This window comes from Marmota marmota, unplaced genomic scaffold (genome assembly GCF_001458135.2).
Source record: "Marmota marmota marmota unplaced genomic scaffold, marMar, whole genome shotgun sequence".
NCBI lineage: Eukaryota > Metazoa > Chordata > Mammalia > Rodentia > Sciuridae > Marmota > Marmota marmota.
Genome location: NW_026000082.1, coordinates 4,954,946 through 4,982,300, shown reverse-complemented (window position 1 = coordinate 4,982,300; position 27,355 = coordinate 4,954,946). Strand labels below are relative to the sequence as shown.

Genomic DNA, 27,355 nt, shown 5'->3' with positions numbered 1-27,355 from the left:
TCACTTCCCCTAAGCCCCACGTCTGACCATTGCTGCATTGGGGACCAAGCCTTCAACATCTGAACCTTTGGGACATTGCAGATCTAAATGATAATGTTGATTTTTACATATTTTTAGAATCACACAATGCTTAAGGACTTGGATTTCTTTTTTCTAACTTTTCTAGTGAAATCCCCCTGTGAATTGTAAAACTGTGACATTTATTAGCTAGCGAAGTTTTTATTGAAAGGACTCAACAGGAGTGATTTCTCTGTGTCCTGCGCTGGCTTCTCTTTGTGTTGACATTGTTTTCTTTCATTATAATTATGAATCTAGATATTGCTTTTTAAATATCTTGTATGTTTCTAGTTTATGTGATGTTTTTGTTTTTACTTAAATTGCATATTTTTCCTTTTATGCTTCTAATGGGATGACAGAACTCATTGAAGTATAAGAGGTTAGTGTTAATACTTTCAATGAAAAATATATTTTACATTAAAAAAAACATTGTATGGACAATCTGCATTTTTAAATGCTTGACTTTTTAAGACCATCTATCTCATCCTAAATTGTGTGTGCCTGGTGCATGCCCTTTTTTAAAAGAACAAGAAGGAAAACTACTCATGTCAAAGAGAATTCCCAATTTGAAAATAAGCTGTGAGATTCCTAATATTTTCATTCTTTTCAGGAAAGAAAGGACTGTTTGGAAGCAATTATCTTCTTTGGTTTTTCAGGTTGAAAACAGGATAGATGTCAGTCCTGAAGATGAGGATGATGGGGAATTAGCTTTGTGGGCTCCTGAAGTCAAGATTGTTGAGCTAGTGAAAGACCATAAAGGCTTGGGGTTCAGCATTCTGGATTACCAGGTAAAAGAGCCTGTATAGAGGTTGATTTGATTTGCTGGTGGTTGTTTCTGTTTCTGTTTTGGTTTGGTTTATATTATGTGAAGTAGCAATTGTTTAAGGTACCTATTTTGACTTAAGCAAAACTGAATCCCAAAGAAGGGATATGATACTTCCAATCGTTACACTTAAAATCAGTTGCTCTCATAGTGCTCACCTATTAATCTCAATGAATAAGTAGAAATATTCTTGGCGAGATTACATGTTTTTATTAATATATATATAACACCTATGCATTTACATACTTACAATCACTCTGGTTCCAACTAAAGTTACTGCCTCCCTTTTGGAAGGGAGGTGAAAGATCATGTTATACAGTTTACCAGTTACTGCTGTGTTTTTAGACTTCTGATTGTTTGGGAGAATTAAAACTGTTAGCAAAAAGCCTTTTACCTCTTTAGATGCATATTTTAATACTTTAGTGCTTCCTAAAACAGTGTGGTTTGATAAAGCAAAATGTCCTCTGTTGAGATACATAGAATGTCAGTGTTATAAAAATCAATTTTTTTTAAATACAATAAGGCAATTGGGAACAAATTAAAAGAAAAATACTTTGAGCATTATGTCAGAACATTAAATTCTTTTTTTATAAGTGTGATTTAAAGGTACTGAAATAGATTATATATATTTCATTTTTGCTAGCATATTTCTGTGCCAGATAACCCTCTATGTTGTTAGAATTACTTTTTGGAGTATTATTGGAGTATTATTGAATTGTGAGTTGGTGATTCCAAATGAATATTTTGGAAAATATTTTTATCAAGAAATATCAATATGGTAGAATTCTGGAAGTTTACATATTGGTTAATACTAGGGCACATAAAGCAAGTAGCAGGGGCTATCTCTTTTCTCCCCTTCCCATTGTAGCCCTATTATCTACCATCTAGTAAGTGGTTTATAAATATTTGTTCAATAATAAAGTTTAGATTAGCCAAAATTAATTGAATTTGGATGCACAAATTCAATGGGCATTTGTTAACCATTCTGATAACTAGGATTTAACTTAGAAAGCATCTTTCAGATATGGTCTCAGATGTTCAGCTACTTTTCCATTTTCATAGGATTCTATGTATTTGCATTCTTTTATACAGTAAGTATTTACATCCTAATGGTTGCTTTTACTTTCTCATGGACATTTTCTGCAAGTTTTATAGTTTGAATATCATAGATATTAAAACAAATGTTTCAAAATTTAAAAAATAAAACTTCAATGAAGGATGAAAAAACAAAAATCCCTTGATAGTGCTTATTACTTTAATCCCTAGTTGACAGGAATATCCCTTTATCAGCTCTGTGCTTTATACTTTAAAAAAAAGTGGAATTTTTTTCTTCACTACATCTGTATAGGTATGCATTCTAACTTCTGTTGCTTTATTTATAAAATTTTAGGTTTGTTTTTTCTCCTCAGATTCCTCATAATCATTGGCACACATACATTTATTTATATCTACACAAATTATATGAAATAATTTCCATGCAAAATAGTATTAAATATTCTGCTTGCCTTTGTGTTTCTTGGAAAACTGATAGAAAAAAATACATAATCTCTTAAATCTCTGTGTGTGTGTGTGTGTGTGTGTGTGTGTGTTGCTGAGGACTGGAACCGGGTTTCTTGGATACTAGCTGAGTATTCTACCACTGAGCTGAGCTACAACGCCATATCCCCTGAATGTTATTTTGATTTAAGTGAAAGGGTTCACCTTATTTATTTCTGAAGCTAAACCTTGGAAGAAAGAACAGTCAGTTTTAAATTTTAAATTGAATGTTTTTCTTAAGTTTAATCTTAAGTATACTCACAGATGGGCTTAGCACCTTTTCACCATTTGTCAGTGGTACGTAAAATTGTTATCCGTTATGACATTCAGATGACAGGTAAACACAATTTAAAATTTGGTTTTGTGCAAGTTAATTAATCGATTATGCCATCTCTTGTTGTAATTAGGTAATAAATTCCAAAGTTCAAGAATATTTTTTGCAAGGCCAGACAGAGGTTTGGCAGAAGCCATGAAAGGCCGCGTTCCCTGCTATTACTGTATTCAATGTGTCCTGAATGAATTTATTAGGTTGCAGATTCCTGCTTAGCATATTTAGCGTAAGAAGTAAGGTAGGAAAATTTTAGTCACAAGGAGAAAGTATTAGTGTGGTAGAGCATCCAGGTTGTTCATTCTCAGCAGTGAAGAGATTGTACTTTTATCTTGGAATATTAATTTCAGTTAACCACTTTCCTCACTATGGGTTTTTCTCAAGAATAACAACTTACTGAAGAGCCTGGCAAAATTATGTACATCTGTTCCATTGATGCTTATGTAGTTTCTTATCTATAAAATGGGGATTATAACGTCTAGCTAGAAGAATTGTGTAGATTAAGTGAATTAATGTGTGAGAAGTAGAAAATGTTATATTATTGTGGAAATGTATTATTTACCATCATCTGATTTAGAAAATGAACACAATGTTTTAAAAACTATCCCCAAAGATTATGCCATAAAACAATGTTTGAACTTTATCTGTTTTTAACTACCTAGTTATTTTAAGAAAAAAGGCTTTGTTTAGTGGAGTCTAAATTTAATTGTAAAATTGCATTCTAAAATGCAGCCAACTCTTGATGAGCCATATGTGAATTACCCAGTTGTGGATTATTGGGCAGAAGTATGCTTTTTACATAAATGAGAAGAACTTTAGGAAAATATGAGTGAGCAAGATAAAGGATCTTGAATCTGTCCATGGAATGATGGGGTGGCTGACTGCACAGGTCAGTGATTCAGAATATTGATAGAAGTTGCATAGCTGATCAAAGAAAAAAAGCATGCCTTTGTTTTAGTAGCTTTTTCCATTGCTGCAACCGAAAGACCTGACAAGAACAATTAGAAGACAAAAATTTATTTTGGTGCTCTTTGTTTCAGAGGTTTTAGGCAATAGTGGCTGACTCCATTTCTTGGGGCCTGAGGTGAGGCAGAACATCTTGGTGGAAGGGTGTGGTGAAGGAAAGAGGCTCAGGACATAACACTAGGAAGTAGATAAAGAGTTCTCTTCACACCAAGGATAAAATATAAACTCCAAAGGCAGGATCCAAAGACCCACCTCCTCCATTTACACCCTACTTGCCTCCAGTTACCACCTCATTAATCCCTATCAGATGATTAATTCACTGGTTAATTTAAGGCTCTCATAACCCAGTCATTTCACCTCTAACCTTTTTTTGCATTGTCTCACTCATGAACTTTTGGGGGACAATTCACATTCCAAACCATAGCAGTTTTTCTACCTGAAATGAAGAAGCTGAGTTCTACAAGTCAGTGCTATGGCCAAAGAGCAATGTGGAAATTCTTCTCCATGAAAGGCATTTTAAATTAGATTGGGGCAAAGGGAAAAGAGAAAATAACAGGGATGACAATAAATATGCACATTGTAAATTTTTCCTTAGATTTTAGTGTAGTAGCCTTTGTGGCTTTGATTTGAATAGAGGTAGAGTATTCATTAGTCTCAAATATACCTAGGCATTACCCTGTGTAGTAATTCATTAAAATCCTGCCTGGTATGTGTACCATACTGGAAAATTCACTGGTTCCTGTGTAACTAACTTCATGCCTTATAGGATTAGGTCATGGAAAACAATGAAGCATGTAATCTGTCAAGAGCATTAATATTATGGCGTGACTACTCTGTTTTTGCACAACTTAACTCATCAGAACTTGGTTTTAAGTTTTTATAGCTTAATTCTCACCAGGTTTTAGATGAGATTTCTGCATCATACCTTAGTTATATTTTGGTTTTCAGTTTCCTAGTGTGATATTATGTGTGATGTTTTTATTCCTCAGAATATTGTCTTCATGAAATATTATTAATATATTAATACTAACATTAATATAAATATAATAATAATAGGTAACATTTATTGAGTGTTATGTGCTAGTAAACCCTAATAGGCCCTGTTCTAATTGCCTTATATTTATTAGCTCCTGCATTCCTCATAAGAACAATATGAAGTAGGTAGAATTATGACCCTAATTTTAGAAGTGAGGAAACAGGCACAGAGAGGTCAAGTTACTAGTCCAAGATCACACTACTAGTATATGGTAAAATGGAATTTGAATTCAAGCAGTCAGGCCCCAGATCTTTTTTTTTTTTAGAGAGAGAGAGAGAGAATTTTTTTAATATTCATTTTTTAGTTTGCAGTGGACACAACATCTTTACTTTTTATGTGGTGCTGAGGATCGAACCCAGCGCCCTGCGCATGCCAGGTGAGAGTGCTACTGCTTGAGCCACATCCCCAGCCCAAGCCCCAGATCTTACTCCTTTTAATCATAATGCCCTGTTATTCCTTTCTTTGTGAATCGTATTTTCATATGCCTTTTATTATAGGGCATCACTATAGTCAACTTACTACAGCAGATCTTCCTGTTTTTCCAGCTTTTAAAAAATTTCATATTTTAAAGACTAAGCTACTAAATCGTATTCTTATTTTTAGTGTTTATATGAAAGTTTAGTAAGTATTAAAAATTAATTAATGTAGTGTGCTCATATGCATTGTGTAAGAGGTAGTATTTATTGTTTCAGAAAAAAATTGCAAATTTAAGAATCCTAAATTAGTGCAAGTAATTTGTTGTGGGTTAATGTTCAATAATGAAGCAATTATTAGGTAGTCTGAGAGTGTAATTTTTAATTTCTACCAAAAAGCTTGAAAAAAATGTGAAGCTATATGGATTTTACCTTCAGTTGACCTTATAAATTAAACATGGCAAGTGGATATTTTCTAGTGTTTTGATTTATGCTGAACTTTGAATAACCCCTTATGATTATAATTCACTGGAAATGTTTGACATTAGCCAATTTTTGAACATTAGCCATGATATTGCCATCCTTGGTACTTTTGAATTTCAGTGATTTAGAAGGTAAAATTTATTAACTAATAATTCTCCTCCCTCCTACGTCCTGTTCTTCTTATCTCTCCTCTCCTGACTGACTCAGTTTTTACCTAAGCAGATATTTTTGAAAGACTTTGGGTTTGTCTCAGACATTGGAAGAGATAAAAATAAAAAGCATCATACATAGTACAGCAATTTAGAGGTGATTCATGTTTAAATACTGTTAGTAATGCTTTAAAGATTTGTTTGAAAGTCCAAAGACAAATGATGACTCATTAAGAATAACAGTGAAAATCTCCCTTTCTATAAAAATTAAGTTATCAATTTTTCTTAACAGAAGAAGTGGGTTATAAAACCAAAATAGTATGAAGGTAAAATATTGGAGTATTGCTAAGTCTTTTTTTTTTTTTCTAAACCAGGCTTGAACCCACTGAGCCACATCCCCAGCCCTTTTTATTTTCGTTTTGAAACAGGGTCTCACTAAGTTGTTTAGGGCCTCACTAAGTTTCTGAGGTTAGCTTTGATCCTCCTGCCTTGGCCTCCTGAGCCTGTAGGATTACAGGCTTGTGCCATCAGGCCCGGTTCCCTAGAAATTTCTTTACAAAAGATTTTTGAAAGTTGCATGCAGGGATCATGTAAATTCCACAAATGTGTCTTAAAGTTGGCTTTATTTGTGTAACACACTGACTTTCTGAGCACACTAAATGTTCTGTCCAACATGGGTATGACTAAATTAAAATATGTATTCATGTGGGAAGGAAAATGTAAAATATGAAAACATTCATGTTATTGTGATGTGATTAATGAATCTTTACTTTTTCAATAAAGTAATTTCCCTTTTCTCTTTTCTAAACATTTAAAAAATACAAATTTACAGAAAAAAAAAACAGGTAATACATGCACAAAGATTCAAAGGTACATAAAGAGATTCTGTGACAAATAAATCTTCCTTTGACTATAAACCTTCACTTCTGTTCCAGGTAAAAATGACTGTGTTTTACGTCTGTCCTTGCACAAATATTTTATATGTATATGGTTATAGAAGTAATAGTTTTGTTATTGCTTTGTAATGGTTTTTATTTTTTGACACATAAATGGATCCTTTGCTTTTTTTCTCAGTTATATCTTCTTTCATTTTGGTGTTTATGGAGCTACCTAATTACTTTAAATGACTGCATAGTATTTTAGTGTTGATATACAATAATTTATTTAACCAGTCTTGATATACAATAATTTATTTAACCAGTCTTCTATGCCCAATTGGTGTTTTGTTTTGTTGTGGTACTGGAGGTTGAACCTGAACACTTTAATCACTGAGCTACATCCCCAGTCCTCTTTCATATTTGTTTGAGACAGGGTTTCACCCTGAGTTGCTAAAGCTGGCCTGGGACTTGTGTTTCTCCTGGCTTGGCCTCCAGATTTGCTGGGATTACAGGCCTGTGGCACCTTGTCTATCTTAGTTTGTATTTTAAAAGAGGCTGAGGTAGATATCTTTGTCATTCTCTTTTGTTAAAAAAGTGACAGTGTCTTATGGTAAAGTCCCAAAAGTAGAATTACTCATCAAAGGAACATATATCTTTTAAATTTTGGTACAAATTATTTGAACATAACTATGAGACATATATCTTCAGATCACTTAAAATTGATACTTGTTATGTAGAATCATTTCTTTCTTTAACTAACTCTCTTGGAAAATAGTGTGAGCAGGCATGTAATTCATGAATTTGCTAATGGTTTTCTATAATATAGACAGATTAAGTGATAGCAATATATAGCTATCAATTTTGTTTCAGCTTTATATATAGTGGTAATTAATTTATTTGCCTTTGTAGCTAGGAAGCTATAAAGTATTTATATTCACACCATGATATTAGTGCCTCAAAGTCTATTCCTGTTTCCTCCAACTTTAACCTTGTTTATCAGAAATTTGAGTTTTAAAATGTTGTGGGGGGAATTAGGACTTGAATTTTTGCCAAGAGACTTGAGGTTTTGAAGGAGTCTTGGTGTTGGCTGGTAGCATTCGGTAGCTTGTGGAAGCCCAATCTTTATGATCATCTTAGATGATTAGCATACAGAATCCAGGGTATGGAATTAGAGATACTGACATAATTTTAACATACAGCAGAACACAAAATAGTGCCATTGAAAAGTCTGATAAGAAGTGATACTTTCTTCAGAATCTAAATATAGAGGATAGTCATGTGCTGCAAGTCAGACAGTTTCACTTCAGTGCTCAAGTGGTCTTGTAATGTGGTCACTGGCGTCTGGTTTGTGGGTTTTGTTTGTTTTTGTCCCACCCACCCCTAGATTTCTTTGGCTTCATTTCACTCTTGTAAGAGATTGGTATAAGCAAAATGCCGTCAATCTGCTACCAATGGCAGCATTCATATTCTTACATATATATTATATAGCATGGTGTTGAAAAATCACACAGCTGCGTTTAAAGGTCACTTTTTGCTTAACAGAACTTAGGGGAACTGATAAAGGCTACTTTTTACCCATCCCTGATTCCTGTCCACATTTATTTTTACTAACATCAAAGTACTATAAGCTCCAGTGCCAACTGGGCTGAAGATTTCTTTTCACACAGGATTTGCTTCCTTTCCCTCTATGGGAAAGTTCTGTATCCTTTAAATCATTTTAAGCTGCTTCATTTGAAAAATAATTCTTCGTAGTGTGTTCATGGAGTGGATTGATTGTGGCTACTGGGGAAATTCTCTCATGGCTTAAATATTGCTTTTCAAGCCTGCGAAGTGGGTGAATGAAGGGAGTCCACTCCTGGTGTGTGGAGTTTGTAGTGTGCTCAGGATGACGACTGACTTCCAAAACCCTCAGTGCAGCAAGACTAAAGGCATCAGGAGACCAGAAGCCACTTAATAAGAGATCAAAGAGGCTGTGTGTATATCAGCTTGAAATCCAGATAGTACAGATCAAAAGCTTGCCTTAGCGAGGCAGCTGCAGGGGGATGAAATTAGCAGGAGGCCTCAAAGATCTTAAGTCAGGCCTGATGTTGAACTTTGCGGGAATTTCATGGCTCTGGAATACAAATTTGGGAAAAAATCTCATTGTGTGTAATGGGAGTGAAAGAGAATAGCGGGCAAGCAGCAAAATGCCTGTCAGCTGGATGGTGCGTGCTCATAGGGTAGCTTTCCATTTAACAAATGTGTCTCCACAATCGTTTCTGCTTCACCCTAGAAGGCACTGTTGAGGAGAGAAGCCTGAACGTGATATATTGGCTGTATTACCTTTAGTGAGTATTTCAGAAGTGGACAACTGTAAATATTAGTGTTGATGAAATGACCGCGGAGAGCCAAAACATGGGCATAAAAATGCTCAGATTTACTGTAATACCTGGTAATCACAACTCTCCTATGAAGTGCTCAAGATATTCCAGGAAGTTAGTGGATATGTCTTGCAATGCATCTGTGTCTCCCATGTAATAAAACAAAAACAAAAACAGAACAGCTATTAAAAAAAAAAAGAGTGGATCTAAAGGAGAAACTTGGTCTCCAGAGGTGTCTCATCGCCATTCTTCTCCTGCCTCCAAACATGGCTTTATTTTGGAAGTTCCCACTTGATTTTTATGTCAGTGTTGAGGCCCACAGTAGATGAAAGCCAGCCTTTCCTAGACTGTGGCTGAATGACTGAAGCAAATCAACAAGCAGGTACTGGGAATCTCTTTTTTCCAAGGCAGGATGGTCAGTACTGATCTTTTTGCTTGTGGATGTCATTTGGATCCAGATGGTGATCTAGGAAGGCTAAGCTTTCCAAGTGAGACCAGGAAGTGCTGCTACCTCCTCCTAGTACCAGCGGTTCACTCTGTTAATGATTCATGAGAGGGGATTGGCTGTTTGATTCCTACATGCCATTTCTAGGGCTCAAGTTCACCTTTCAGCCCTAATCAGGTACTACACTTAGCACTATACCATGGTGAACATGTAGTATATTAAGAGCACTGGCTTCCCAGTCAGGAACGACCCAGAGGCCCTGGTTTGCGCTCTGGCTATCACATACTCCTAGGACTTTGGACAAGCTTATAAGTCTTTTCTTATTCTCAGTGTACTAAAACAATAATCTCCAAAATAAAACAATATTTTCTTTACGAAGTTATAAGAACTAAATAAAGGAGCACTTATAAATACCCATATTTTTCTCTGAGCAAAATGACAACACTTTGGTAAATGTTACCATTTACTAAAAAACAATGGTGATGATGGTGGTGGTAATGATGAAGATTTTAAAATATAAACTTAGCACAGAACTGCTTTGCCTGTCATTCATTCTTAGCTTTCAAAGAAACTGTTGTTTTCATAATGCGAACTGGTATGGAGGATATATAGATGGAAAAAGCATGCTCCCTTTAAATATCTTATGTACAAATGTTTATTGAGCATCGCCAATGCATCGGGGAGCTAGCAGTGAAAAAATTCTGTCTTCATGGAGTTGGAATTCAGTTAGGAGAAGGAGGTAGACAAATAGCCACATGTCCCACTGTAATAAAGGAAACAGTCTTAGGTGCCATTCTGTAGGATACACTATGGTTTTAGCAATGATGGAAGTAAAATCTGATTCTGAGGATTATTTCTTAGCAGCCAAAGTGGCTTCACAAGGCATTGAGGCTGGCTGTGTAGACAAGTGGGTAGTGGATATTCCAGGCACAGAGAATGACTGGAATTGATGTTAGTCCTGATTTCATGTCTTTGTTTTCTTTGGTATCTGTGAAGTGCTTAAGTCTTTCAAATTTTATTCTGTTTAATGAAAAATCCTCTGAGAAACTTTATGTCCTAATTTTTTACTTGGAAAACATGACCATATGATGATAATGGCAACAATTATGTACTGCTTTCTCTGTCCGGCGATGTTTACAGCACTTTATATATATTAGCTAATTTAACCTTTTCTACAGCCCCAGGAGGTAGGCCCTGCAATTACCCTCGTGTGATGGATGAGGAAACACACTGAGAAGTCAAGGAATTTGCTCAGGACCACCTGAGTAGGAAGTGGTGGAGCTGAGCTCCTGAGTCTGTGGTATGGAACCATGAAAGTATGGTTCTCAGGCCAGAAACCACACCGATTCTTCCTAATGATGACTAAACTGAAAAATGGTAGAGATTTCTATTTTATTTTTCTGTAGAGACGAAACAGTTCTGAAAGCTTTGTTTCACATTATCCTTGAAGTTTATGATACCTTTCCTTTACTCCTCCCACCTGGGGCAAAGCTCTGCAGAGATTTGATGATTTTTGCTGCCAGAGTATAAACTGTGTGTGCTTTGAGTTTCCCTGTAGGACTCCTTGGCCTTTTTCCTATATAGTTTCAAAGTTAGCAAAGTATTCTATGCATTGTGTGCCATATATCACAGAGTATCGGTTGACCTTTCAATGATTAAAAAAAAAAAAAAACACACTATAGAATCTTTCTAAGAATGAAGGGCATCCTATGTCCTTGATGTGGCAGCTGTGGTTGTCAGCCTCCCAGCCTGAAGATGGCTCCTGTCCTTCACTTCTGCTAAAGGAGAATGAGGACTGAGGGTGCCTTGCTGTTGTGAGCCACTTTTTTAGTACAATCTGGAAGTTAGAGGTCACAAATCTGGAGAATATAGGTTCAGCTCTGTATTAACATATATTATGTATGTTATAATATATGTTATATATTATATCATAAATTAACATTTAAGTGTGACATCACAAATGATAGTACTGTTGGTCTCAGTCATGCATGTTCAGTTGAATTTAGCATGCAATAAATGAGATGGAAACTGATAACTCCTCAAACCCATATATCCTGCTAACTTTTTTTTTTTTTTCTCCCTGCATTCTGTTCCTCCTGCCTCAGCCTCCTGAGTTGGTGTGCACCATCCTGCCTGGCTTACTAGCTTCTTTTCTATCCTTCACAGTGATAATAATAGCAGTGTTTATGAATTGATTACTGTGGACTTACTAGAAACTTTGCATGCTTTATCTAATTTAATACCTTTAAGAACTCTAAAATCTATGCTATTATTTCCATTTACAGATGAGAAAGTCAAGTCTCATCTAATCAACAACTTGACCAATATCACTCAACGAGTATTTGTTTAGGTGAAGTTGAGTGATTTGTGTAGAAAATTAAAATAAATTCCAAAATAATATTTGAAAAATTTTAAGTTTCACATGTCTATAATTTCCCTGAATCTTAATAACTTTCTTTTTTCTACATTTTGTTGGTGCATTATAGTTGGGATGGGATTTTTTTGTTATGTATTCATACATGAACACAAATAGCCATATAATTTGGCCAGTACCGTGCCCCAGCACCCTCCCCCTTCCCTGTTTCATAACAAATTTCAATCGATTTTTTTTCCCTCTGAATATGCGCAGCTATTTTTAATATATCAGTTCATTTTCTACATTTAAAAATATTGTGGTTAAATGTATATAACTTAAAACCTACCATTTTAATCACTTTTAAATACAGATCAGTAATGTTAAGTATATTCACATTTCAACTAATGTCATTTTGATTATACTGCTGTTAACTGGCTGCGTGGTGGTACCTCAGGCATTTCAGCCAGATGATAGGGCTTTCAAATGAAAGGTACTTCTGACTTGTTTTGTTTCATTTTGTTTTCCATAGAACCAAGCAAAAGTCCTGTACCAGGAGTAACTGATACAGACAAACTATTACAGTATAGTGTAAAATTTTCAAGAAATGAAACACTCAAAGAACATATCTAATGACCAAGGAAAATATCTAATGGGAGTATAGAAGGGGATAAGAGAAATAACCCCTTCAAGAAGTGATTTCTTTGGTACATCTGCTGAAACCAATTTAATTATTATGTTGAAAATAGATTTTTGAAGTCCCAAGTTATACAGAATAAAATGAGGTACAGCTTATGTGATTTCTGTTTCCTCCTTAGGATATATTTTGATCTGCAAGTTTCTCTGCCCACTTGTCTTCCATTGTACTTTAATTGCCTTATATGCTGTGCTTACTGTGCTGCTCAGGGACCATTTAGTTCTATGTATGATGCGTGAAAAAAATCCATCCTTAATGTCTAATAGTGTTTAGGAAGCAATAATACACAAGAAGCCAGAAACCATATCTGTTTAATCTATCTTGAGTGGACTGAATGTATTTTGTGGGCACACACTTTGAACATGATGGTGTTGTGGTAATTGGTATGATTAGTTTAATACTTTGCTATATTGTAGAATAGTTAAGACTACAGTTGGAGTCTAGATTAAGATAGCTTGCCCATTATTTAGTACAATCATTTAGTTATTACCTTACTTCACTATAAATACAGAAGAAGCTTTTTGAAATAATTAATTACATCCCACTCTCTTAAACCAGAACTATTCTAGTAATTTTCATTTCAACTAATGGTCCCTGACATGTTTTTTGTTGCTATCTTAAAATAGCAAGCAGGGAAAAATGTGTTTTACGTTTTGTCTAATAGAAAAGGAGGGTACATGTTATCATAGATATTTTGTTGTTTGCTTGTTTTGTTTTGATGGACAATACCCAGGAAGTTAGTCTTATAGTTATGGTCTTTTTATGAATTCCTAAACATTGGCATTAACTAAAATTATACCATATTTGTTACCATAGTGTTAATGTATTGTCAATGCAGTGTTTTGAATTAACATCTTTATCTACTTTTTTCTTCTTCTTTTCTTTGAGCCAGGACTTCTCTATGTGGCTCAGGCTGGCTTTGAACTCTTGGGCCCAAATGATCCTCCTCCAAATGATCCTTCAGCCTCTTTTTATTTTTGGTGGTAATGGGGATTGAACCCAGGGCCTTGTGCATGTAAGGCAAGCACTCTACCAGCCGAGCTATATCCCCAGCCCCTCTACTTCAGCCTCTTGAGTAGGTAGAAATATGTGTATACAACACAGTACCTGCCCAGTATCCCTAGTTTTATTTTGTTTTTCCAGTAGTTTTGTGACTGTTTGGTAGAAATTAAGGACAAAATTGACTCAAGATACACTGTTAAATTTAGTTAATAGGATCATAGAGCTGGGGGAAGGATCATAACTCTTGTATCCACCTTCCTCATTCTATACTTGGAGCAACAGACTTAGAGAAATGAAGACACTTCTGAAACTGTATACAGCCTGTTGGGGACAATCCTGCAGCTTAAAACTTGCTCCCCACCACCTTCCTTCTTTTTTCTTTTGTGGTGCTGGGGATTAAACCCAGGACCTTGTGTATGCTAGGCAAATGCTCTACCACTGAGCCACATTCCCCAGTCCTTAGAACTTGTCTCTTGAATTCAGTCCACCTTCATCCTATAACTCATAGGTTGAATATCTGTGTTCTTTGTCTTTTTCTCTCATTTTTCTCCTTTTTAAAAATCTCTTAGTTCCTGTTTTCTGACTGGTGTTGCTCACAGTGGAAATTTTAATTCATGTCAGCTGTGCACTAGAGCCTTTCCAGAAGACTCTTACTTCTTAAGATGTACGTATCTCTGTGTGTGTGAAAAAACGTTGTCTTCGCTGCTGCTCTTACTCCATTCCTTCTTTTGCCTCCCTCCAGAATGAGAGTTAGCTCCTTCCTTTTAATCTGTAATCTCCATTTTAGCAACTTCCATGAGATATTATTTTGAAAGTTTATTTAGCTATTAATTGTTTTATATCATAGCTTAATACTACTTAGCTCAGGTGATCACGGCCACACTTGCCTCCTAAAGAAACTCATACCTGATTGCTGGCTGTTTCATAGCTTCTTCTCAGTTGACTATTGCTTATTTGGAATACTCTTTCAATCTAATATTACATAGCCAAATATTCATTGTCCAGAAACTATGTAGATCCTTTAGAATTATCTCTGAAACATACCTTCCTCACAAACACATACTTGTGACAGGAAGCTTGAAGCCTACTTCTGCAATAGTGTGTACCCATCCTGACTTCCCTGGTTGGGAGGAGGTTTCTTTTGTAGAGCTAGCTGATGTTTTTCTGGTCCTTCCCTGGAATTGTTTCATTCTTGGTGAGGGACTCTGAAATACACCTGCAGAGCAGGTGTTTGGTACAATGAGCTGCTCTACAACACAGTATAGAATTTTGATGACATACCAGTAAGGCCTTGGGAATGAACCATATTACCCCTCTTGAGTTTATATTTTAATACACTCAGTTGACAGTGTCAAAATTATCAAAAATAAACAAATTTGTAGCCAAATTTTTGTCTGAAATAATCTAAGGTCCAGTTCTTGGCTATCTTGCTATACGGTCTCTGAATCCCTATCCTTTACTTAATATCTTAAGTTTGGGTGTTAAATGCAGAGTAGATTTAAAATTTTAAAAAACCCTGAAAATTATTCTTCATTTTGATTGTGATTAAATCATTGTTACACCTTGATTTTTTTTTAAAAAATTTTCTTCATTGGGACAGTACTGCAAAGCATAGAGTTGTTAAATGTTAGAACAGGCCTCTGTGTGTATGTCACATTTCTCTTATTTAAGAAAATCCGTCTTAATTATACTTTTGCCAGTTTGTTAAAAATGGAGAAAGTGTAACTACTTTTCTTGTTTGTTCCTGTGTGCCCTCTTTATATGGAGTCCCCTACTTCATGCTTTTCCAGGGAGTATGTCTGAGCTGCTTTCTTATATTTGTAGCTAGGTTGCGGAGAACTTCGCAACTACAGCCCTCCACATCTTCCAGGCGCTATTTGTCTTGACAGCCCACATTTCAGTGGAACCTCTCCCCACCCCAGGTGACGCCCCTGCACTCTGCTTTAGTTTATGTGAGATCTGGTCCCTTTGATCTCTGGGAGTGTACACAAATATTCACATAATACATTTTATAGACACTTCAGAAACTTCGACTCCCATCCGTTTGGGCATAATGATTGTCACATGTTTGCCTTCACCCGGGAAAAGGTGTTCTTATGCTCCCCAAATGAGTAGCTTCTCAAGAAAGTAAACAAATTAAACTTAAGGAAGTGCGTGACTTACCTGGATGTGTAGCATGTTGTGCATTCTTCGCTTTCCTCTGCTACGTAATGAAATATAAACCTCTATTGGCCAAGTGTGATATTTGAAGGACTCAGTTTTACACACTTGGAAAGGATGATAAATGTTCTTTCCTAACATGTTTGTCTTCTTTCAGTCTTCATTTAGCAGAAACTAACTTTCAGGTAGAGAATCTGCATTGCTTAGTGGCTAAAAGCATAAAGACTGGGATTTAATCAGCTGGTTTGAATTCTGGATCTTCCATTTACTACCATGTGCTTTGGTTAAATCATTTAATTTCTCTCTTTCTTTGTTTCCTTGAGTAGCAGTGGTTGAAGGAGAGCATTCCTAGCAGAAGCGATGGCTTGCACCATGTCAGAGCGGAAACCAAAGCGTGTCACAGTTCCCAAGTTTCAGTACTACTGTATTGTTGGGACAGGGTGTGGGGTGCATGGGAGCAGGCAGTGGTACATGAGGGGAGAGTGAACAGAGATGGGACAGAAATGTAGATCTGAAGGAACTCTTTCCATAAAGGATAAAGAAGTTAGGACATAGTGGGTGTCACTAAAGTATTTTAAGTATTTTAATTCCTACCTTAAGGAGAAGTTCTGCTCACTTGTTTTAAAAAAGAGGATTCCATTATCTCTAAGGAAAGTGGACTGATGGTCAGATTAATGATGGTAGACCAATCAGCAAACCATAACATTTGCCCAGGCAAGGAATAATGAGAAGCTGAACCAAGGTAGCGATGCTGGAAATGGAGAGTAAAGGTCAGATAGAAAAGGGAGAAGATCCAATGGATCCGGCTCTGCGAGCATCTCAGCGGAAGAGGAGGGAAAGTGAGTGCTTGGGTACGCTGATGCCACTTGGAAATGATGGAGATGAGGAGTCTGTCAATTCCCTGAATACTGAAGCACCCTATGTTTATAATAAATATCAAACGTTAGCATCCCTTCGAGACACCGAGAAAAAGCCCTGTTGTGCAGGTTTCTTGAGGTAGGTGTGGTGGTTTCATTCACATGTGAGACAAAGCAGTAAGGTGGTCCTCAAATTTCCTTGTGGAGTGGAAAGGTGTGGAATGCAGGTCTGTTCTCTTCTCCTGTCCCCTGGTGCTATATTCTGATGAAACTTTGTTATTCTTAACTGGGTAAAGGAGTTTGGTAACATTTTTAAGAGCTATCAGGAGCAACTTTCATAAATTGTTGAGTCGAAGCAAACATATGGGACACTGTTAAGAGCATGTGTAATAATATAAAGCTTTTGAATAAAGAGGAAAAACCTCCTCTGGAAGAGAATAGCTTGCATACTATGATTGGTCTTTAGTGCCCTCTATTGGCTATTTAGTCTAAAGCAACATCTTGATTCTTGAACACAAGTGTTTCTTGCCAAAAAAGAAAAATTAGAGATTTAAAAATTATGACAAAATATGCTGAAATCTGATGGTGGCTTTAAAATATGTTTGAAGGGCCTTGGGATTGGGTAGGGGTCTTGAGAAATGTCTTTATGACACTTTCTTTGCTATAGCGTGCCTGTGACAGCCTGGACTGTATTTTCAGGAAATGGACGTTTCTGAAGAGCAGCAGCCTGAGTCAGGCTGGTGTTCCAGCACTTTTCACGCAGCAAAGCCTCAAGAATAGCATCCGCCCCGTAGGCAGTGACAGCTGCTGTTTTTCCAGAGGGTGGCTGCTACATGTGATGGCCATGAAAGGAGATGACTGTTCCTCATTAAAGGATTCTATTCAGCTCTGTGGTTACATGGTCAGAAAAGTCACCCCAGAAAATGCAGCAGTGATTGCACAAAGTGGAGCATCTTCAGAGGTGGTAGTTCCTCTTTTTTTGTTTTTCACTCCCTTCCCTCCCAGGGACAAAGAAGCTGTCTTTGGGTTCAGTGGGAGTGGGGGTAGTTTAGACCCAGTGTTTAGACTGACTAGCCGTCTAACCTGAATAAACTTTAGTAAGCAAGTCCACCTGGCTCTGGTTTAGGGTTTGAAGAAGACTGCTGTGTGTAAATGGGTGATTGCCTGCCCTTGCTACATTAAATGAAGTCGATTACTCTTTCTAGAGTACTCTTTCCAGCATGTCCTGGTGAATCTTCCTAATTATACAATTCGAATCTTTCTAATTATTTCAGCCTGTAGTATTTTGAAAATGTATTCATTCACCTATTCAGGTTAAAAATAGTCCTTTTTGATTCAGCACTATATGTAACTACAGAGATTGCTTGAAGCCAACTTAGGGAAAATCATTTATTTACTTTTGGTCTATGTTACTGTTGCAATTTTCTCTAAGAAAGTTTACTCATTATATGAAGTATTGCTAGCTGCTTTCTGTGTTTCATGAGAGGAATAAGCTATTATGTAGTTTCCCTTCCCCCCCAATAAAAAAGCCTTTCATCAAAAACTGACATCCTAAATGAAGGACATAATTGTACAGCTTATTTATTAGTGTGTCAAACTTAAAATGTAATGGTTTCATATTTCAGAATGAAAAGTGTGTTGTGATTCATGGTTGCTGGTGACAAAATAGACAGCTCTTTTTATATTACTGTACTGATTGCTTGCTGATATGCCACCACGCTCTTTTTTCCTTCTGTTCTCTTCCTGTGCAATAGCTCCCTCTGCTTGAAAATATTGGTGTAATTATAGTTTAACACTGTATACTTTATTAGTGCATTCCCTTGACTATTTTTTTACTTTTAATTCTGTTCATAAATTGTGGCACTAAATATTAGAGCGTGTAGAAAATTACCAAGGGTCTCTTAGCTGGGGGTGGAAAGGCAAGGTTAGTTGAGAAAAGCAAAATAAACTGAAGACATTATTTTTTTTCCCCCCAAGGAGTTAGCTCTGTAGTCTTTGTTGATTTAAATATGGTAGATTTGTTTAAAATTCAGTGCAGTGCATTAGAAATGAACCTTATATGTCTAAAACATAGAGGTATAGAAAACTAGATCAGAAAAGTTCAAAAAAGTCACCAGCCCCTTCAAAAAGAGCCGGGAATGTGACAGATCTTCACTTTGTTAATTCCAAAATCTTATAATTCTACATAAAACCTGGCAGTTTTCCTCTAATCACTCAGGAAGTATTTAACAAAAGCTGGCAGAAGTAGAGTCTCTTCCCTATATGGGACAATACGTGCATGCAGAGACAATAGAGACAGACCAAAGCAAACCAGAGCAAATGCTTTGTATCTATTTGTTGGATAAAGTAAACATTAAAGGAGTTACTGAATTGTTTTTTTTAAATTAACCAAATGTATTGATAACATCAGTGGTTTTTTTCAGTGCTTAATGAAAAGAAATATGGGATTCTCTCACTGGATGAAAAAGATCCATACATTGGTTTTGTTCATGAGTTCATTTCTGTGTATTAGAAAAGTTCTGATGCAGGGCCAGATAACCATGTCATAACTTTGCATGTTATTTTTCAGTATACTTTGTGTTTGTATGTTGCTGGGGATTTAATGCAGGGCTTTTTGTTCATGCTAGGCAAGTACTCTATAATTGACCTACAACCCTAACCCTAAATAAATAAATATTTTTATTTTTGTTTTATATATATATATATATATATATATATGTGTGTGTGTGTGTGTGTGTGTGTGTGTATTTTTTTTTTTTTTTGGTACTGGGGAATAATCCAGGGATACTTACCACTGAGCCACATCCCTGCCCTATTTTGTATTTTATTTAGAGACAGGGTCTCACTGACTTGCTTAGCACCTCATTTTTGCTGAGGCTGGCTTTGGACTCATGATCTTCCTGCCCAAGCCTTCCGAGCCACTGGGATTGCAGGCATTCACCACCATGCCTGACATAAATATATATATATATTAATACAGTGAAATATGCTATTGTTTCCATGCCTTTTCTGAATTTAAGTGGTTTCATGAGAGGATGCTCTACTGATAAGTATTTAAGAATGGAGTGCCATTTCCCATAATGCTTCTCTTAGAGCCTACTTATGGCCTAAGAGGAGTCATAGTTGGAAGTCATAGATGGGTTTGTCTTTGATCCACAGTGTGACAGTGCTTGAGAATATCAGATAGTCTTGCCCAACTCTTTGCTGACCTCTCATGGTCCAACAAAATGTCAGTCACCAAAAGTGTTAAAAAGACTTTGATATGTGACTGAGCATGCAGAAATTAAATTGAAACTGTTTAGGTATATCTTTACTTTGATATAAGCTAATATTTTTATGGATGTATAGAGAGATTTATAAAAATGTTACCAGAATAAATATATGGAATAAATATATGAGATTCACTAAACATACACTGTCTTAAGTCCTGTTTTAGTCAGCTCTTTCACTGCTATGACCAAAAGATTTGACAAGAACAATTTTAGAGGAGGAAAAGTTTATTTTGGGGCTCATGGTTTCAGAGGTCTTAGTTGAAAGACAGGCAGCTCCATTCCTCAGGGCCTGAGATGAGGCAGAATATCATGGCGAAAGGGTGTGGCAGAGAAAAGCAGTTGGGAACATGGCACTAGGAAGCAGAGAGACTCCACTCATCAGATACAAAGACATGTCTCCAATGACCCACCTCCTCCAGTCATACTCCACCTGCCTATAGTTACCACTCAGTTAACTCCTGTTAGGGGGTTAATTCACTGATTGGGTTAAGACTGTCATAACCCAGTTATTTCGCCTCTAAGCTTTCTTGCATTGTCTCACACATGAACTTTTGAGGGACATCTTACATCTAAACCATAGCAAACCTGCATATTTGTTTACAGGGAATCAGCTCATTGTTCTTTGCTTGACTCACAGGACCCTTTAGATCCCACAAGATCAGTGATTGTGATCCGCTCCCTGGTAGCAGGTGGTGTAGCAGAAAGAAGTGGAGAACTTTTACCTGGAGACCGCCTGGTCTCAGTCAATGAATACTCTTTGGACAATACCACACTTGCTGAAGCTGTGGAGGTACTGAAGGCTGTGCCTCCAGGCATTGTACATCTTGGTATCTGTAAGCCTTTGGTGGTAAGTGTCGAATTTTGTTAATATAAGAAGAAATGATAATGCAATAGTTCTGGATTTTGGAGATAAATATGTCTGGCCTCTAAGTGTTGAAATTTGTTAACATAGGAAATAGTATTGCAACAGTTAAGAACATGGACTTTGGGGGCAAATACACCTGACCTTTAATTCCTGTTCCACTGCTTAATGCATCTTTGATCATAGTCAAGTTTTTTAATGTCCTTGACTTATAGCATCAGAAAAAATAATGTCTATCTCATACGGTTTGAGGGTTTAAAGAATATTATATTCAGTAGGTGCTTACTGAGCACATTACTATATATCTGCTAGCTGTTAGCATTTCTAGTCTTACTTTACTATTTTCATCTTCATGTTTTGCACACAGAATCTAAGTTTCTATCATATTCCTTAATGCAAATTAAAGTAAGTATGTTTACATATTAACTTTCATTAGGGAATTATGTTAAGATAGTACAATAAGTTGAAGTCAGTCAACCACATCATTTAACATTATGACAATGAGACATTAATGCTTTTCCAACTGTCATCAGAGTACCCGATGACTCCTAGCACTCAGAACTTCTATATGATCAAACCGTCTTATTGCTTAATGTACTATGTCAGGTCAGTCTTCCTGACAGAAGGGTACCTCAGTTATGGTGCTGTTAAGGTCCCCTGTACAAAAATAATAATAATAATAATAATAATAATTTCAGTCGATGTTAAAATATTAAAGAGTGCTTACTAATGACAATGTTTTAAGTCTACTACATGTAGAAGCCACATGTAGTAGTAGCTGAAGCAACTTTAAAGGTCACCCTTTTGTACTCACATTACAAATGAGTCAGTGGAGGCACAAGAGAGTCGAGTAGCTGACCCAAGGTCATATGCTAGCAGGAAGCAGAGCTGGAATATGAACTTGGCCAGGCTGCTTCAGACCCTGTGTTCCTGGCTGCAGGAACATAGGAACATGTGCTGCTGTTTGATTGTATTGTTCCTTTTTTTAATTTGTAGGTAGCATGTCTGAAACAGCTTGGTTGTGATAGGTTGTTGGACTGGATTTTAGGAAACATGAACTCTGTTTCTAGCTTTGCTCAGAGTTATAATGCCCAGTGGGTTTCAAACTCAAAAATATGTAATTTTACATAAAAATTACCTGGGAGATGTTTAAAATGCAATTTTCTGAGTCTTGCCCTCAAGAGATTCTGATTGAGAAATTTTGATGTACTATTCACAAGTCTCCCTCTTCAGTGGGTCACCTCTGTAATTTGATCAACAGGTATACTACTTTTTTTCTAGTAACCTAAGTTTTTCATTTCTTAGAAGAATGAACAAGTCTAGAGAACTTCTAAGGTCTTTCTGAACTCTAAATTCTTTAATCTATGAAATACTTCAATATATTGCCCAAATAACATAAGTACTCTGCTAGCTAGCTAGTTATATTTATATATAGATAAAGGTTGATGCATTACACCTATTTTTTCTCCAAGAAACCTCAGTGTATTACTTTTTAAAATTTTTGCTGCTGAGGACTGAATCCAAGGCCTTACTCCTGCTAAGTACATGTTCTACCACTGAGCTACTCCCATAGCCCCAGTAAGTTTTTTTTTATTTTTCATGTAGTACACATAAAAAGGCCTGTATATTACACTTAACAGAAACTTTAAATGTTTCAAAATATAATGTAACACATAGCTAAATCAGGTTCTTGACTTTTTGTGTATTTGGTGTGTTATCTTAACCCATAAGTAATACACCATGAAGTGCTTGGTTTGATTTTTTGGACAAATTAAGGAAGGGAAAACCAAGAATATTTTCATGGGACCTTATCTCCTTGTTATTTTAGGTGGTAGAAGGAACTTTTTCTAGATTACCTAAAATTTGCTAGAATTTTGTCACCGCATGGGAAAAATCCCAAGATAGCTAGTCCTATAGGACTTAAGCAGCCCAGCCTATACCATTAAGCAGTTTTAGGAATTCTGAAGCAGTGTCAATAATGGGACTTAGTACCAAAAGAGTGTGGATTCTTGGGTGATTTCTGGCAGTCAGAGCTGCAGAAACCTCAGACTCCAGGGCCTTGCTCTAAGAGTGTTTTGGAACATAATAATTGTGGAGTGGAACTTTGCCCAGGACTCCCTTAGTGGATCCAAGGCTGCCAGCAGACTTAGGAGTGGGAGGCCAATAAAGGGATGGAGAGAAAGGTCAATTTCAAGACTTTTTTTCTTTTTTAAACTATTAAGTAATTCCTTCTTTAGCATCTGGGTTCTTTTAGCAAAACTACTCAGGAGCTGTAGATTCTAGAAACCAGAAACGGATCTCCTCTGAGGTCTATGTCCCTGTCCCTTTCTTATTGTACATGGTGGCTGCGTAGCTAATGTTAACTGAGGATTTACTCAATCCATAGAAGAAACAGAGAAAGAGAATGTAAATAAGAAGATCCTAAGTCAGGTTGTGGCCAAGAGAATGTGTACATATAATAGTTATGAGAACAAAATTATTTTTATTAAGGTATATGACATGTAATACTTAGACCTGTATAGTTTCAGTTATACATTTTCATCTTAACCATAAATGTGATTTGTCTCCTCTTTTCTGCAAACTTACCTTGAATATACCAGATCCAAAAAAACAAAAGGAAAAAAAATTTATAAGCTGACTTTAAAAATTGCATCATTCTCAGAATGAAGAGGACAGAACAGGCAATGGAACTCTGAGATAGATAGCTGTGGGCTTTGCTCAGTTCTCTGTGGTTTGCAAGGCCCTGTGTTCTTGGGCCAATCATTTTGTCTCACTAGCACCCATCTTGCTCATCTGTAAGTTGGAGACTGCATGGTGACTGGGAGCACAAAGCTCAGTGACAGGCAGCTTGAGTTTGCTTTCTGGATATGTAACTGACCAGCTGTGGGATATGGGGCAAATGGCTGTACTTCCTTCTCCACATCAGTAAAATAGAGTTAGTATGAGCTCCCACTTTTTAGAGCATGTATTAATACATTAATTAGTGTGTTAAGTATGTTTAAAGTACTTAAACATATACCTGGTGGATAGCTATATATATAAATCACCAAGTAATTTTTCTTTAAGGGATACTTAAAGTTGAGAAGCCCTGACCTAAGTATATCTTTCCTTTTTTTATTTTTTAAATTAATTTTTTATTTGTAGTTTGACACAATACCTTTATTTTATTTATTTATTTTTATGTGGTGCTGAGGATCAAACCCAGGGCCTTACACATGCTGGGCAAGCGCTCTGCCACTGAGCCACAACCCCAGCCCATCTTTCTTTTTAATTACGAAAGTAAATTTGTTCTAATGATACAATTTGCATAAATTTTGTTGTGTACTTGTACAATATGAGAATTAATCTGAAGAAAGTTTGAAGCTAAACTCATGAAAGTGGTTTATATTTTCAGGAAGATGAGAAAGAAGAAAGTTGTTACATTTTACATTCAAACAGTAATGAAGACAAGACTGAACCTCCAGGAACAATTCTTGATATGAATTCATCTTTAATACTTGAAGCACCCAAGGTATGTAGTGAATTTCCCATCTAAATGATTTGCTGTGCTAAGGTTTTTCTAAAGAAGACAAAGCTTGTCCCACTCCCTTGGTTAAGTAGATACAAATTAAAGAATCCCCATTCACTTGTTACTATTATTATTTTTAAAGTGAAATCTTTTCCTTCCTGTATTACTTTGACTCTTTAAAATGATACAAGGAATATGTACGGCATTTCCAAAGAATGAACATTTTATTTTGTATCACTAATATAATCCTCAAATTTGGGGAGGAGAACATATTGTTGAAAATAGACATGTATTTTAAATGCTGTAGAAAATGGAACTATACAAAAAAATTTCATTTTGAATACTTTCTTTAGTCAAACCCCACTTTAGGCTATAATTGTAGAAAGTGATTTTGGAAGTTTTCCTCTTGATTTTTAAAATAAATTGTGTTTTATTCTTTGCAATTAAAGTATGGCTTGCTTTGCTTGATAACTCATGTCTGGCGACATTCTTGGCAACCGTGTTGACAGTGTCTCACACTGATGGGTGTTCCTGTAATGTCCATTACATTTTATTTTAAAAGACTAGACTTTTCTGGTTAAAATTTCCTATCTATGTGATATGTTCAAATATACCCTCTAATTAAAGTTTATTTTTTCACATAACCAGGTTGCATTATTTGATATTAAATTTATATTAATTTAAAAGCTTCACCGCGATGATGTTGAGCTGTGTGAAGAAAGCAATGGGAAAGAGTAGAATTATCCCAGGCATTTATATCCCGTAATACTTAGGATAGGAATTATCATTGATGTCTTAGAAGGAATTGGGCCTCACTGGACTCTGCACTGACAGGTTCCCCAGGGTTAAGTCAGGGGCTCTGCAAATCCATATATACATTAGGCATTAGCCAGAAACTCAATAAAATTTCTGCACATGTAGAACTATTTACTTTCAGTGGTATGTACTGGCTTCTAATTAGTGAAATTATAAGTTAATTGAAAAGCATATTGTATTCATTTCTTTTTCTTATGCATTTGCAGCATAGATGAAAAATATATTTATATGATATAAATGAATCATACTTAAAAGTAGTGGAAATATACTGCCCATTTATTTTATAATTTTTTTGTTTGTTTTACGTAGTTACACATGACAGTACAATGATCTTGACATATCATACATTTGAATCAGATGGGATATAATTTCTCATTTTTCTGAGTTGCAGAATCACATTGGTCATGCATTCACATACATATACATAGTAATAATAATGTCTATTTCATTCTACTATCCTTCCTATTTTTTGAACATTGAATAGCTGTGATTTCTTTTAAGTTACTTAAGCTTGATGATCCTGATTTTTTAGTCTTTGCTTTCTTAAGTATTAGTTTTTGTATTTATGTACTACTTTTTATATTGAGTACATGGATCAAATGTTTAGTGTGGCAGTTGACAAAGTTCCCAGTTCCAGTGGAGAATTTTCAGGTGGTTAATGTATAATGAACCTTTTAGAGTAGTCATTCACCTTGCCAAGGGCAGATTTCTACCTCTTATTTTACTGTTTTTCCTTTTTCTGGGTTGCGGGTTGTTTGGAAGTGAGCTTCTGTTTCTTCTTTTTGATGGAGAAATATAGCTCCTGATCATGTCCGCCATGCAGTGCTTATGAGGTGGTGCACTGCAGCTATGGCACCATTTTAATGTTCCAGTTAAGGTACATGCTGAGCTCTAAGACGGGTGCAGTTTAACATTTTTTTGCAACTTTTCCTTACAGGGATTTAGAGATGAACCCTATTTTAAAGAAGAACTTGTGGACGAGCCATTTCTAGATTTGGGAAATTCTTACCAATCTCAACAAAAAGAAGTAGACAGCAGCCAAGAAGCCTGGGAAATGCACGAATTTCTGACTCCTCAGTTGCAGGAAATGGGTGGAGAAAGAGAAATGCTTGTTGATGAAGAATATGAACTATATCAAAATCAATTTCAGTCTATGGAGTTATATACCTCTTCTAATGTTCAAGAGGCCACTCCTGTGCCCTCCAGGCAGGAACTCCACTTTGGTACACAGTGGTTACATGATAGCCACTCAGCTGGCGAACCACCGGAGGCTCAGAATGCAGGACCCATGATGAGCATGTACTCCCAGGGGACACAGCAGTACAGCTACAGCCCTGACCACACGGTGAGGCATTGTGACTTTGCTTCCACATCCTCCCCTCTGCACCCCCCGCCTATCCCTAACTCTCATAGCTGTTAAAAAAAAAAAAGCAAAACATCAGCGGATCTTTTTATGATGGATGATTGCTCTAAGATGTACCACATTGTGTGTGGCCATGAGCATAAGTGTCTCTTGGGAATCTGTAAGCTTCACTTGCTTTGGTGTCACAGTGGGTTTCTTTCTCCTTTGCTTTTTAGTGATGTTTTTCTCTTGGTTTCTTGTTTCAAAGAAGAATTCTTTTAACATTTGTGATTTTCTTTTAAATTCCAATTATGGGAGAAAGTGGCTGTGTGTTTCTTACATGGTATATTTGTCAGGGAAAATCAAGGCAAAATTAATGAAAAACACATTGTATCTTTTTTTAAGGGGGATTGAATGTCTTTATTAAATAAATGAGTAAACAGCAGCACAAATCAGCAGCAGTAATTTTGGAAGGAGTGGGAACAAGGTGTAGGGGCAGAATGTCATTATTTATTTCATGGTCTTAAGGTAGCTTTAGAATTGTGCCTGAGGCCCACTGATTAGTGGTATCCTGTATTGCAAATGAGGAGGAGGCAAGACTAAATACTCAGGACCAAACCTTATGCCTTTCAGAAGGCTAAATCAGAACCTTACAAATTATTTTATTAGCAAGGTTTTTTCTTTTTTTTTTTAATTTTTTTTTATTGGTTGTTCAAAACATTATAAAGCTCTTGACATATCATATTTCATACATTAGATTCAAGTTGGTTATGAACTCCCAATTTTACCCCAAATACAGATTGCAGAATCACATCAGTTACACATCCACATTTTTACATAATGCCCTATTAGTAACTGTTGTATTCTGCTACCTTTCCTATCCTCTACCCTCCCCCCTCCCTCCCCTCCCATCTTCTCTCTCTACCCCATCCACTGTAATTCATATTTCTCCTTTTTTATTTTCCCATTCCCCTCACAACCTCTTATATGTAATTTTGTATAACAATGAGGG

The 27,355-nt window shown here is 36.2% G+C and overlaps 1 protein-coding gene across 6 annotated transcripts in view; it reads left to right on the top strand.

Moving 5' to 3' along the window:
- Positions 1-27,355, top strand: part of Patj (PATJ crumbs cell polarity complex component) — a 342,906-nt gene that overhangs the window by 74,188 nt on the left and 241,363 nt on the right. For all 6 annotated transcript variants that reach the window (XM_048815262.1, XM_048815263.1, XM_048815259.1 and 3 more), the window contains exons 17-20: positions 714-845; positions 20,453-20,662; positions 24,072-24,188; positions 25,939-26,346. In XM_048815262.1, coding sequence (XP_048671219.1) covers positions 714-845; positions 20,453-20,662; positions 24,072-24,188; positions 25,939-26,346 — 867 coding nt within the window. The remainder of the gene's footprint in view (positions 1-713; positions 846-20,452; positions 20,663-24,071; positions 24,189-25,938; positions 26,347-27,355) is intronic.